Below are 15000 nucleotides of genomic sequence, written 5' to 3'. Positions count from 1 at the left end.
TCCCAAGATCCCTAAAAAGGAATCTAGAAAAACTAGACGCTGAAGTAGCTCCAGGACTCATGCTGAAGAGTGTGATCCTAGAAACGGCGCACATAGTAAGAAAAGTTATGGACTCCTAAGGAGGCAGGATGCAACCCAGAACCCCAAACTATAAATACCACCCGGTCGAATTGGATGACTGTGATAGACCAAAAATAAATAAATTAATACATAAAAATAAATTAATAAATAATAATAATAATAATAATAATAATAATAATAATAATAATAATAATAATAATAATAATAATAATAATAATAATAATAATAATAATGTTAAGAAATTCACAGTCTCGTGAAAAACAAATTGTTAAAAAATCAACAATTATATATATGCATTTCTATGTAAAAAGCAAAAGACTTTCTAACACCTGAACCGTGTTCCTTATCTGTGTAGACGCTAAAATGTAAAAAAAAAATGATGAGGAACACCGTTGTATTTGATATTGAAATATATTTTAATATATAATTGTGGATTTTTTAACAATAATAATAATAATAATAATAATAATAATAATAATAATAATAATAATAATAATAATAATAATAATAATAATAATAATAATAATAAAACTACATTCAAGCTTTCCTATAAAGGCCATTTTGTTCATCTAAAACCCGAATAAATTTTTTTCTGAAAATAATAATAATAATAATAATAATAATAATAATAATAATAATAATAATAATAATAATAATAATACTTACAAGCTCTGGAATACGACTAGCAGAGGTTAATATCAGGAGAGGGATCTTCCAGGGCCACTCACTGTCCCCACTACTCTTCGTAGTAGCCATGATTCCCATGACAAAAGTACTACAGAAGATGGATGCCGGGTACCAAATCAAGAAAAGAGGCAATAGAATCAACCATCTGATGTTCATGGACGATGTCAAGCTGTATGGTAAGAGCATCAAGGAAATAGATACCCTAATCCAGACTGTAAGGATTGTATCTGGGGACATCAGGATGGAGTTTGGAATAGAAAAATGCGCCTTAGTCAACATACAAAAAGGCAAAGTAATGAGAACTGAAGGGATAAAGCTACCAGATGGGAGCAAAATCAAACACATAGATGAGACAGGATACAAATACCAGGGAATAATGGAAGAAGGGGATATAAAACACCAAGAGATGAAGGACACGATCAGGAAAGAATATATGCAGAGACTCAAGGCGATACTCAAGTCAAAACTCAACGCCGGAAATATGATAAAAGCCATAAACACATGGGCAGTGCCAGTAATCAGATACAGCGCAGGAATAGTGGAATGGACGAACGTAGAACTCCGCAGCATAGATCAGAAAACCAGGAAACATATGACAATACACAAAGTACTACACCCAAGAGCAAATACGGACAGACTATACATAACGCGAAAGGAAGGAGGGAGAGGACTACTAAGTATAGAGGACTGCGTCAACATCGAGAACAGAGCACTGGGGCAATATCTGAAAACCAGTGAAGACGAGTGGCTAAAGAGTGCATGGGAAGAAGGACTAATAAAAGTAGACGAAGACCCAGAAATATACAGAGACAGGAGAATGACAGACAGAACAGAGGACTGGCACAACAAACCAATGCACGGACAATACATGAGACAGACTAAAGAACTAGCCAGCGATGACACATGGCAATGGCTACAGAGGGGAGAGCTAAAGAAGGAAACTGAAGGAATGATAACAGCGGCACAAGATCAGGCCCTAAGAACCAGATATGTTCAAATAACGATAGACGGAAATAACATCTCTCCCATATGTAGGAAGTGCAATACGAAAAATGAAACCATAAACCACATAGCAAGCGAATGCCCGGCACTTGCACAGAACCAGTACAAAAAGAGGCATGATGACCTACGAGAAGGTCGAAACGTCACGTAATACCAGCTATACCAGCACCAACACCAGCCCTTAAACCAAAGACGACCCTGGCCCGAACTGAACTACGCTTACGGAATAATACCGGCACTGACGACGACCCCTGCTTGACCTGGACCTGATATCCTGTTCTAATAAAAGATTCCTTCAGCATTTACAATTTTTTGAAAATTCCCAATATGAATATTGGCCAGTTACTCAGAAACATCGCTGAGCCTGAGAAGCGAATTGTAAGGAAAATAGAAAAAACAATATATAAAATCAACTCGCTTAATTCTGCCAACCTTTTTAACAATAATAATAATAATAATAATAATAATAATAATAATAATAATAATAATAATAATAATAATAAAACTACATTCATGATTTCCTATAAAGGCCATTTTGTCCATATAATGCGCGAATAATTTTTTTCCTGAAAATAATAATAATAATAATAATAATAATAATAATAATAATAATAATAATAATAATAATCTACATTCATGATTTCCTATAAAGGCCATTTTGTCCATCTAAAACCCGAATACATTTTTTTTATGAAATAATAATAATAATAATAATAATAATAATAATAATAATAATAATAATAATAATAATAATAATAATAATAAATCTACATTCATGATTTCCTATAAAGGCCATTTTGTCCATCTAAAACCCGAATACATATTTTCTTTTTATTTTTCTGAAAACAACCGGTCGCGTATGAGGAAAGAGCAGCAGGTTGAGGGAAAAAATACTTTTTTTTCCCTGCTCAGCAACAACGGACGATTAAGGTTGTTTACGCTTGAGGACCTTCAGTTTTCTATCAACAGGTGAATTTCACCTGTGAGGCTGCGCGCCGACAACCCGCTTCCGCACCTGCTAATGGAACTGCGTTGTAATATTTAACTGAACAACGCCGTGTTTACGACAGCGGTCATTTTTAAAACAAACTGAAGTGCAGGTACAACTGGAGTTGTTTTAGAGATGATGACAACAAGGTCTATAATAATAGACCCAGATGACGCAAAGGTCTATAAATAATAGACCCAGATGACACTAAGTCTATAATAATAGACCCAGATGACGCTCAGGTCTACAATAATAGACCCAGATGACGCTAAGGTCTATAATAATAGACCCAGATGCCGCTAAGGTCTACAATAATATACCCAGATGACGCTAAGGTCTACAATAATAGACCCAGCTGACGCAAAGGTCTATATAATAATAGACCCAGATCACGCTAAGGTCTATGATAATAGACCCAGATCACGCTATGGTCTATAATAATAGACCCAGATGACGCAAAGGTCTATAATAATAGACCCAGAAGACGCAAAGGTCTATAATAATAGACCCAGATGACGCTAACGTCTATAATAATAGACCCAGATGACGCTAACGTCTATAATAATAGACCCAGATGACGCTAAGGTCTATAATAATAGACCCAGAGAACAGCTAAAGGTCTAATATAATAAGACCCAGATCACGCTAAGGTCTAAGGGATAATAGACGAAGATGATGCTAGGTCTATAATAATAGACCACAGATGACGCAAGGTCTTAAAATTAAATAGACAACCATACTGACGCTAGGATCAATAATATGAACCGGATAATATAATATTAATAATAGACCCAGATCCTACACTAAAAGGTCTAGTAATATAGACCAAGATGACGCTGAGGGTCTATAATATAGACCCATGTATGGACGCACAAGGTTTCTATTTAATAATAGACCCATCTGACGCTAAGGTCTATAATAATAGACCCAGATTTCCGTCCACTGTCCTTCTAAAACCGGATTTCGCCTTCATTCCTAACCCAGAGGTCCACTGAGTGGGCAACATAACACTTGTCTAAATATGGAGCATGCTAGGTTGCCAGTTAGTGAATTTTGAACGAAATTCTATGGAGTCATGTCGCATGAGATTTGAGCACCTCAGCACATGGAGAAAGAAATCCCGTGAGTTTATTTTTAAGAATTAGGGAAAGCAGAAGTAGGAACAATATTCCGAAATTATACCTTTCGAGACTAATCAGCGTAAAGCGTTTTATTCATTATCTTTATAACTCGACAGGCGAACTGGCTCGGCGGAATCAGAGGAATTTATTTCTGGTGATGGAAATTCAATTCTCGATATAATGTGGTTCGGATCCCACAATAAGCTGTAGGTCCCGTTGCTAGGTGACCAAGTGGTTCCTAGCCACGTAAGAATATCTAATCCTTCGGGTCAGCCCAGGGAGAGCTGTTAATCAGCTCAGTGGTCTCGTTAAACTAAGATATACCCAACTCGACAGGTGAACAATGGTAGACCTTTTCGTTCGTAACTTTTTCTTAACAATCTAAAAAAAAGTTTTTTGTCGATCACTTATATTTGCAACGTATATAACGAGTTACAAGTAATCTAACTTGTACATGAATTTAGCTACTAAAAACTTTATTGGTTCAGTATTGAACAACTGGAGTTCATTATGCTTTGGTACCTTGATAATCATTTAATAATACTGACACATCCTACTTTGAGCTGTAATCCGCTGACAACCCATACAAGATAACCTATTTTATTATTTTCATTTTTATCATTAAATTAACAATAAGAAGAAAGAGAGCAGAAACTACAACAAAAAGCAAACTTTTATTGTTATAATTAATGTTATATATACGTCGGTGTAGATCCTGCTGTTGTTAATACTAACAATGATAGAAATTATGACAACTCGCATCGGTATCGAACCCAGGGCTTCCAAATAAAAAGCAAAGGAGTTTTTGGTCTGTTTGGCTCAGAGAATCCTGGGTTCGATCCCAAAGGGGCTAGAAATCTGTAAACAATAATATACCGGCTACCAATTCTTATTACAGGATGAACCCACATCGTCTTATCTTAGAGCACACATTCCAGTTGAATCAAAGAAAAAAACACCGAAGTAATTATCTTGCTTTTCTTGATCATTTAAATACAGTGAAATTATCTAAATATAGTGAGATAATTTTCTGGATTATGTATATGTATCTAATTAGCGAAGAAAGCTCAAAATAACCCAATGCATATTGATTTACAGAAACATCGATACAAGCATTAAGCTTTCATCAATTTAAACAGTAATTTCAGAATATCTTCATTATATGACGAAGTGTCCAACTGCACAGTTTTCAAAAACGAAAACTTATAATTTTTTTCGCGTTGCGTGATACGTAACATCTGTAAAACATTTTGTTTTCACACACAAAAAACTAGGACACCTTTGTCATTTTTTTGTTCTTCCTGGTGCGGTTTGTAAGTCCACAAACGACGTGTTGTATGATAATTGTTCTGAGCGTCAGTTTTCTATTTTTAGCTCCTCTATCGATATTTCCTGTATGCTTATAATATGTACACACATATGTACATGTGTATATATATATTTATGATATAGATATATATAGTATATATATATATATATATATATATATATATATATATATATATATATATATATATAATAAATAAGTCTATAAATATATAGCATATATATATATAGTATGCATATTTAATAAATATATATACGTAATATACTATATATCTATATATATATATATATATATATATATATATATATGCGTGTGTGTGTATAAATGTATACATAGTACATGTATATGTGTGTATGTATATATTATAAGCATACGGGGAATACCAATAGACGAGCTAAAAAAAACTGACTCTCAGAACAATATCATAAAATTGCATGTGTACATGTATACATGAAATAAATGTATACATGCAAACACACAAAAAAGAAACAGAACCTCAAGTGAACAATCCATCTTACCGTGCATCACTTGACAAAGCTATATGTGTATGTATATGCATGTATGTAGGAAATATACACAGCCCGAAAATTCCGAAACAGAAACTTGACCAGAATCATAACACAGTCGTTCGCTAATCACGAACCTCTCTTCATTTTTGTTACGAAGACTCCTTCTCGTTATGCTTTCTGTCACGTAACAATTGTAAACGAAACTTAATTGAACAGACGCGTTCATTATGCAATGGCATACGACGCGAACTGTGCATTAATTCTATCTCCCTATGTGTAGACTGGTTGAAGTTTGTCCTCTTTATTCTACCGTTACTCAGTGTGTGTGTACGTATGTGATGACTGATTTTTTGTTATCGTTCGTATGTATGTCCTTCTGAGCGAGTCCGTGCCGGCACATTTGTACCTTTTATGTATATCTCACGTAGGCATTCATGTGTTCTGCCATGTGGGTACCAGTTAGGCGCTGTTAGGGCTTTCTACGTGAATTTAGGACTGAAAATCATATCAAAATTCTTGAATGAAATGTATCGGGTCACCCTAAGAAAGTTCAACTGAAGTATCGTTAAAGGATTTATCGGTCTTCATTTGATTCGCTGAATAAGTTTCGTAAAGATTGTCTGTCCAGATGGAAGTGTAGGAGAATCATCTTACAAATTGTAAGGCTTATAACTGGTGCCAACGAATTTTATACTTCAAACTGAGAAAAAAAAAAATTCCTCCAAATTGAAATCTAGTCTGTGAAGACAAAATAAAAGCAGTTGTACTTTTTTCTACATATATTCGTTTAACTTCATCGTCGTCGAATTTAAAATGTCATTCTGTTGAATATGTAGTTTGATTTCATATATACTTTATTCATTCCATTCTTTGTCTGTAAAATTGTGAATGTTATCCGACCTTTCGTGCGAATTGAATTAAGATTTTAATGTTCTATTTTAATTTTAATTTGCAATTGCATCTTAGCAGTCGTTTGTGTGATTTCATATTTCTCGTTTTAAAAGTATTTTACCGGTTTAATAAAACGAATTTTTACTTGCAAACCACTGCCAACGAATGCCAGAATGAAAAGACGGCGCAGGATTTCACTCTACAATATCCATGTCTGTATTCATGACAATACAGGTGATCAAAATGTTCAGTTTATACACTTGACTGATTTACCTGGTTTTAGAATTTACCACACTATCTGATCGAGAGAGCCCTGGAGACGCTTTATTCGTGAAAATGCTGAAAACTATAAGTGACAATATATCCAAGACTTACTTGGTCATAGAGAGTGAGATAACATATGGTAATCCACGTGCTAAATACGGCATACTTCCCCGAAAAGCTGTTAGTTAGCATCCAAGTGTTCTTAATCAGAAAAGTTACTGACAGACCTATTTCATGGCGTTTTACTGATGGAAACAGTTGTGGCATCATTTATACGCACAGTGATATGGTACTTCACTCGACACAATGTGAAGAGAAGCCACGTTGGATCATGAATCAGGAACATAGAGGAAACTGAACCTCGAAGAACTTATTGGTAAAAATAAAAACTGAACCTCGAACTTATTGGTAAAAAAAACTGACCCTCGAGGAACTTATTCGTAAAAAAACTGAACCTCGAAGAACGTATGGGTAAAAAAAACTGAACCTCGAAGAACTTATTAGTAAAAAACTGAACCTCGAAGAACTTATTACTAAAAAAAAAACTGAACCTCGAGGAACTTATTCGTAAAAAATTGAACCTCGAAGAACTTATTGGTAAAAAAAAACTGAACCTCGAAGTTTTTATTGGTAAAAAAAATGAACCTCGATTAACTTATTAGTAAAAAAACTGAACCTCGAAGAACTTATTGGTAAAAAAAAAACTGAATCTCGAAGAACTTATTGGTAAAAAAATTGAACCTCGAAGAACTAATTGGTAAAAAAAAACTGAACCTCGAAGAACTTAGGTAAAAAAAAACTGAACCTCGAAGAACTTATTGGCAAAAAAAAAATTGAACATCGAAGAACTTATTGGTAAAAAAAATTGAACCTCGAAGAACTTATTGGCAAAAAAAATTGAACCTCGAAGAACTTATTGGCAAAAAAAATTGAACCTCGAAGAACTTATTGGCAAAAAAAAAAAAAAATTGAACCTCGAAGAACTTGTTAACTGGTTAAAAAAAAATTGAACATGAAGCCGAAACTTTATTGGCAAAAAATTGAACCTCGAAGAACTTATTGGCAAAAAAATTGAACCTCGAAGAACTTATTGGCAAAAAAATTGAACCTCGAAGAACTTATTGGCAAAAAAAAAAAAAAACGAACCTTGAACCCGAAGAACTTATTGCAAAAAAAAATGAACCTCGAAGAACCGTTATGGCCAAATAAAAAAAATTTGAAACCGCGAAGAACTTATGGCAAAAAAAATTGAACCTCGAAGAACTTAATTGGCAAAAAAATGAACCTCGAAGAACTTATGACAAAAACATTGACCTCGAAGAACGTATTGGTTAAAAAAAAACTGAACCTCGAAGAACTCATTGGTAAAAAAAAACTGAACCTCGAAGAACTATGCGCAAAAAATTGACCTCGAAGAACTTATGGTAAAAAAAACTGAACCCGAAGAACTTATTGGTAAAAAAACTGAACCTCGAAGAACTTATTGGCATAAAAAAACTGAACCTCGAAGAACTTATTGGTAAAAAAACTGAACCTCGAAGAACTTATTGGTAAAAAAACTGAACCTCGAAGAACTTATTGGTAAACAAAACTGAACCTCAAAGAACTTATTGGTAAAATAAACTGAATCTCGAAGAACTTATTGGTCAAAAAAACTGAACCTCGAACTTATTGGTCAAAAAAACTGAACCTCGAACTTATTGTTAAAGAAACTGAACCTCTAAGAACTTATTGGTCAAAATAACTGAACCTCAATGAACTTATTGGTAAAAAAATGAACCCCGAAAAACTTATTGGCAAAAAAACTGAACCTCAAAGAACGTATTGGTAAAAAAAACTGAACCTCGAACTTATTGGTAAAAAACTGAACCTCGAACTTATTGAAAAAACTGAACCTCTAAGAACTTATTGAAAAAAACTGAACTCGAAGAACTTATTGGTAAAACAAAACTGAACCTCGAAAAACTTACTGGTCGAAAAAAAACTGAAAATCAAAGAACTTATTGGTCAAAAAAACTGAACCTCGACGAACTTATTGGTAAAAAAAAACAACCTCGAAGAACTTCTATTGGTCAAAAAAGTTACTGACATATGGATGATGAAAAGGACCAAGATTAATAACTCAGATATCACCTAACTAAAGAAACCTAACCTTTATGACTCAAAACTTGTCCTGTAAACTAATGCAAAGAAACATATAACAGCTAAACTGGCGCAGGTCACAGTATGAGTGAAACAGAATTAAAACTAATTTGTAGAAACGGTGCTCAAACTGTAAGAACGAGACTTCTTTTCTATTGAATGTCAAAGAAAAACCGAAAAACTTATGAATCAGTATGAATCTGGCTTACTGGAAGTCTATTAATAAATAGAAATAGTTTGCAGATATGAGTTTGATCTTGCAACATCACCAGTGGCAAAAGAAACAAATTATTTAAGGGAAACTATGTAATAGAAAATGAAAAAATAGTACTAGAAATACAGCAAGATCAAATTACTTCAACTCATGAGGAAAGATCCACAAGAGCAAACCTAACAGGGAATGGAGTGAAATACTCATGTGTAAGAAAAGTGTTCAATAGCGAATATCTAAAAGAGTGCATAAAAAGATACGTCATTTACACATATATAATACGACTTCCACAGTAATATTTCCGAAGAAAGGGGCAGTTTGATTCTGAAGCCAATAAGATCCATCATGTGACGATAAAGAGTTAAAATTAGAGTCAGCAACAAAACTGTCACAACTGCAAACTGTTCAGCTCCATCCCTGCCCTTCTATGCCATCGCTTTGTCTTCATTAAATCACAGAATGGTTTTAAACATTTGGCCCTCTGGTTTACCTTTATAAAAAACAAAAAAAAATATAAACAAAGACTTTTATGTCATTACCCAGTTTTTTTCTTCAATGTTCTTTTCTTTGTATTACCTTATACCTGACGAGAGCATTTCTTGATACAAAGCACGATGGCAGTAACTGTTCCGCTCAAGGTCTAGAGATTCTCTATCTAGAGATTCTCTAGACTTTGGTTACACCTACTATGTTCACCCGATTTCATTCTGGGTGTGGGCTGACGTGGATTCATGAATGAAAAGTGACGGAGTGGTTAACTCGCGTATACTACTGACGTTACAACAGCAAAGGTCATCGACCACCGTAAGTCCAATTTGAGTCAGTCTTTTAATAGCAAAAGAAATTTTACTTCCCTGTCCTCCACTTGTTCTTTTTCGCCACCGTTCATTCCACATTCCATTACCGCCTACGGACATGCCACCCCTTCCCCCCTCCCCCTTCCCACTCCCCCTCCCACATCCCCCCCCCCTCCCCCACTCCCCTCCCACTACTCCCCCTTCCCCCCCACCCCATAGCCCGATTCACATGTGCTCTAGTTCTCACAGTGCAATGACATTCAGCAATGTATTTTATCCATTTGTTGTAGATTACGAGCAATTTCAAATTAATAGCTCAATATTAATAATGCTTTTCTTCCGTTAATGTTCTCAAATCGTAGAGTAATAAACCAAATTGAATCACCCGGAAGTGGTGTTTCCAGTCTCTCGCTGTTTCTAGTAGCGTACTCTTTTGCATGAGTCCTGGAGCTACTTCAGTATCTTGGTTTTCCATGTTTCTTTTCGGGGATCTTGGGATCGTGCCCAGTGTTCTTATGATTTTGGGTATAATTTTCACTAGCATGTCCTATATCCTTCTCATTTCTATTCACAGGTCTTGATACTTATCAATTTTTTGCAACATCAGGGAGTGATACTTTCTTATTGATTTTATCAAACAACGTCACGTCTGGTCTATTGACATGTATCACCCTATCTATTCTGATACCATAGTCCCAGAGGATCTTTGTCTGATCGCTTTCTATCACTCCCTCAGGTTGGTGTTCGTACCACTTATTACTGCAAGCTAGCTTGTGTATCTTGCACAGGCTCCAGTGGATTGCTTTTGCTACTGAATCATGCCTCATTTTGTACTGGTTCTGTGCAAGTGCTGGGCATTCGCTTGCTATGTGGTTTATGGTTTCATTTTTCATTTTGTACTGGTTCTGTGCAAGTGCCGGGCATTCGCTTGCTATGTGGTTCATGGTCTCGTTTTTCATATTGCACTTCCTGCATATGGATGAGATGATATTATTATTATTATTATCATTATCATTATTATTATTTATTGTTGTTTTCGTTGTCTCTAATGGTTAACTTTATCGAAATGCAATACTGTAAATTCATTCTGAACGTCGTAATCAATAAAATTGCAAATTAACCTTACAGTATGATAAACAAAGAAGACGGCTACACATAACTACGTAGAAACTTGTGTAGAGTCAGCGGTATCATGACCATATGTCAAACACCTGCTGACCCTATGGTGCTATACTGTGTACATTACACGTGTTGTGTGAGTTTCTACATCCCACTTTACTTACATACATTTTGTTCTGATAAAATAAAATTAAAATTCTTCCAGAGAGCGCGATTAGAGCTGCCACACAGTTACTGACATATTCATCTCGTTTTTTGATTTGTTATAATATAGCTACAAAATGTAAATGGGTAAACTGACATTGTATTTTGAGAGCATCTGGCAACCTTGCCGAGTCTGGGAGCAGCTGGCAACTTCTTTTAGTACCTGTCATCTTGGATGAGTTGGAAGTAAATTTGGGTATATATACCGGACAACAGCTTCTAATCGTCACTTCACTCAGATCCATTGTGACAAACTTTTTCATTTCACGCAGAGAAGACAGCTACCGCCACAAAAATGAAGTAAGTAGTGTTTTTATTTTTATTTTTATTTTTTTTTTGTAATGAAGCGAGATCGGGTCATAACCAACATATAACTGCGTAAAGGCTAAGAACTTGTGTTACTGCATCAGTTATATTCCATCTTTGGCTGTCTTTTCTTGGAGTAATCCTTCCTGGTGTCCCTCTGTACAGAGTCAGTACTCCATCTTTGGCTGTCTTTTCTTGGAGTAATCCTTCCTGGTGTCCCTCTGTACAGAGTCAGTACTCCATCTTTGGCTGTCTTTTCTTGGAGTAATCCTTCCTGGTGTCCCCTCTGTACGAGTCCAGTCAGTACCTCTTTTGCTGGCTTTTCAGGGAGAATCCTCCTGGTGTCCCTCCCTGTACGGAGTCAGAGTTTCATTACTCCAATCTTTGGCTTTGTCTTTTCTTGGAGTAAACCTTGCTGGTGTCCCTCTGTACAGAGTCAGAGTCAGTACTCCATCTTTGGCTTTGTCTTTTCTTGGAGTAAACCTCTGTACAGAGTTGGTATTCCTTCTTAGGCTTTGTCTTTTCTTGGAGTAATCCTTGTTGGTGTCCCTCTGTACAGAGTGCTAATCAACATACGACATGGCTAAGACTGTAATGTTATGTATGATATATAGGCATGAATGCAGATCAGAATACTTATTAAGCCTAATCTCAGTGAAGACTCGCCTTCTGAGAAACACACAGATATTATTGCAATGCATAAATCTCTCAGGTTTGGAGCTTTCATACCAAACTTTTTTTTTCTGGTGTAGCTAAAGCAATTTGGATTTCAAACATCTCAAAAATGGGAAACCTTCTAAGAGCTCAGTGTGCAAGATCTTTTTCTGAAAAGCCAAAAATAAAGGTATTCATTTTTACATATATTGTCTGCTTTATCTGCAAAAAAATGGGGCGGTCAGTCATCCAGCCAGCTCCGGTACCTACACTAATGCAGAATCTGAGGCGAATGTTCACACAAGAACCGCCAAGTCCAACACCCTAAAATTGGGGCTGCCAGTATCTTTTAAATTTCATCCCAAGGCCTTTTAAATTCTTTCACAATATCTTAAATAAAATGAGGGGCAGCGATATTTCTTCCCAAAGACGACAATCTTCATGATATTTTCATTTAATGGGGTTTGAAAGCGAGGAACTTCAAAAGCAAGACGGTAACATTTGCCAAAGGGGAAAATTTTTTTATATGAGACACTTCTGTGCGATGAGGCAAATGAGGATGCTCCTCTGAGTTTGTTCATAGTTTATCTAAGTATTTCTAATTTGTTGCAACTTGCTGCAAATTTATATATGAATCACCCAAGGTGATTTAAGACTGGAAAAGGGCGAAGAAAGAACGAAAAACAATTATAAATCGTGTCAACGTGTAATTGTTTATTATCAAATGTAGCTATTAACAAACTGAATTTTTTTTATACCAAAGTTCCCCTAGTTTCCAGGCTCAGAACTGACTATCAATCCATTTCATGCAAGGACACTCACTCTAAACGCTAATTCTATGCACCAAGTTGGGTTCTTCCTTATTCTCTGTAACCACAATTAATTCACAGCACCCGTGCATTTGGTATCCAGCCCCGTCCATTACGACGCCCCTGATTGGCTAGTTGCGAGCCATTCACAGGGCTGGAAACTGGCCAGTATCCTCCCAGCATTTTGAAAGTATGCGTCTCCGCTCCGACCTCTCCTGACTAACATGTCTTTCGAAAGTTTTAACTTTCATGACACCTCATTTTCACCCTAAATGATGGGAACATACTGGTCAGTTTCCAGCCCTGTGACTGGCTTGTAGCTAGCCAATCAGGAGCGTTGTATCAGACAGAGCTGGATACCAAATATTGTGAATTAATTATAGTTTAACTGCTGTTTTTTTTATAAATTCTTTAATTAACCGCGAACGTCAGAAATTAATGAAGAACAACCGTTTGCACACAATTCAATAATCTTACAAACAAACACATATTTATGTATAGACATATATTTCTATACCTATACACACTATATGTGTATGTATGTATATATATATATATATATATATATATATATATATATATATATATATATATTATATATATATATATATATTTGTGTGTGTGTGTGCATACTATATATATTTATTGTATATGTGTCAGATCCTCAGACTCTCCTATTATTCACGAGAGAAAAGTCAGAACGACCATCAACTATCAGACATGATTTGTCACCTCCATTTAGGCTTTAACAATCAAAACCAAGCGAATTAATGACACGCATTTCGTTTCTTTCAGATTCGCCATTGTGCTGTTGGGTCTTCTGGCCGTGATTGGCGGATCTTATTCTATTCCTGCCGACAATGCTAGTCCAGATCTCCAGCCGGCAGAGGTTGCTGCTGCCGCAGTTGAGAAGAGGTGAGGAAATCTAACACTTAGTACAGATGAGGTGAAGAATTCTATAACACTTAGTACAGAAGAGGTGGGAAAATCTAACGCTTAGTATGAAAGACCACAATTTTGGTCGTGTAGGATGTTTGATATGATCAGCAGAAGTCAGTTGCCTAAGTAAACGATAACTGGTATTTATATTTTTGTAGAATGAAATGCATAAAGTAAACAGAAAGGTATGTAACATGTTTCATGATACCGGCCGAAGAAGTCTAATGTTCAAGTCAACGAAACTGATTGTTCAGTTTTTTTTTCAATTGGCTGCATATCTCGATGCTTCTTCCCCCAGATTCGTAGGATTTATCGAATTTCACAGAAATCAACTAATCGGTTTTAATTCTGGAAATCCTTAAAGAATATCGTGCATTCTACTCTATTCAGAGGAGAGGTTTTAATGGGACTTTCCTCAAAGTTTGATACTGAGGATTTTTTTTTTTATTCCATTTTTTTTATTAACTCTCGCAGTCGGAAAATATGGTTTATTTTGACCCATACTCAAAACAACAGTCTAACAGGTTTCCACTGCCACGGGTTCATGGACTGTTCTAGATTTTATATTGCTTCATCCAAAACCAGATTTGCCTTTGATTTATACTATAGAGAAATGCTGTCTGTTCCTGGAAACACATTATGTAAACCCAAAAACAGAGGTAGCGAATATGAAGAACGGATCTAAGAACACAACTTGGCTTAGGAGGTTATAATCTTAATCTTCATCATCCTATCAGAGGGCAATACGACACAGTCGGGACAGAAGACCAAACAGTCTAATAACCTCTAAACTGTGAAAACAAGGCTGAAGGGTTGAAAATAAATACAAGCTTTAGTAAAGTATTAGTAACGTAACTCTACTTGACCTCGAATGCCAATATCATACCTAAATTTGGGGCACGTCACATAGCTGGTACAGAAGGCAGTAAATCGTGGCTGGTAAAAAGTA

General features: G+C 35.6%; 2 protein-coding genes across 3 annotated transcripts in view; one reads left to right on the top strand and one right to left on the bottom strand.

The window, feature by feature from the left end:
- The window catches only part of LOC135207051 (cubilin-like), a 252388-nt gene that overhangs the window by 159127 nt on the left and 78261 nt on the right, over positions 1-15000 (bottom strand). The gene's annotated exons all lie outside the window — the stretch shown is intronic.
- Positions 11491-15000, top strand: part of LOC135207047 (trigger factor-like) — a 4214-nt gene continuing 704 nt past the window's right edge. For both annotated transcript variants that reach the window (XM_064238679.1, XM_064238677.1), the window contains exons 1-2: positions 11491-11643; positions 13908-14027. In XM_064238679.1, the coding sequence (XP_064094749.1) occupies positions 11639-11643; positions 13908-14027 (125 nt within the window). In that variant the 5' untranslated portion in view covers positions 11491-11638. The remainder of the gene's footprint in view (positions 11644-13907; positions 14028-15000) is intronic.

This window comes from Macrobrachium nipponense, chromosome 31 (assembly GCF_015104395.2).
Source record: "Macrobrachium nipponense isolate FS-2020 chromosome 31, ASM1510439v2, whole genome shotgun sequence".
NCBI classification, from domain to species: Eukaryota; Metazoa; Arthropoda; class Malacostraca; order Decapoda; family Palaemonidae; genus Macrobrachium; species Macrobrachium nipponense.
The sequence above is the reverse complement of the archived record's forward strand: the minus strand, read 5'-3'. Positions and strand labels throughout refer to the sequence as shown.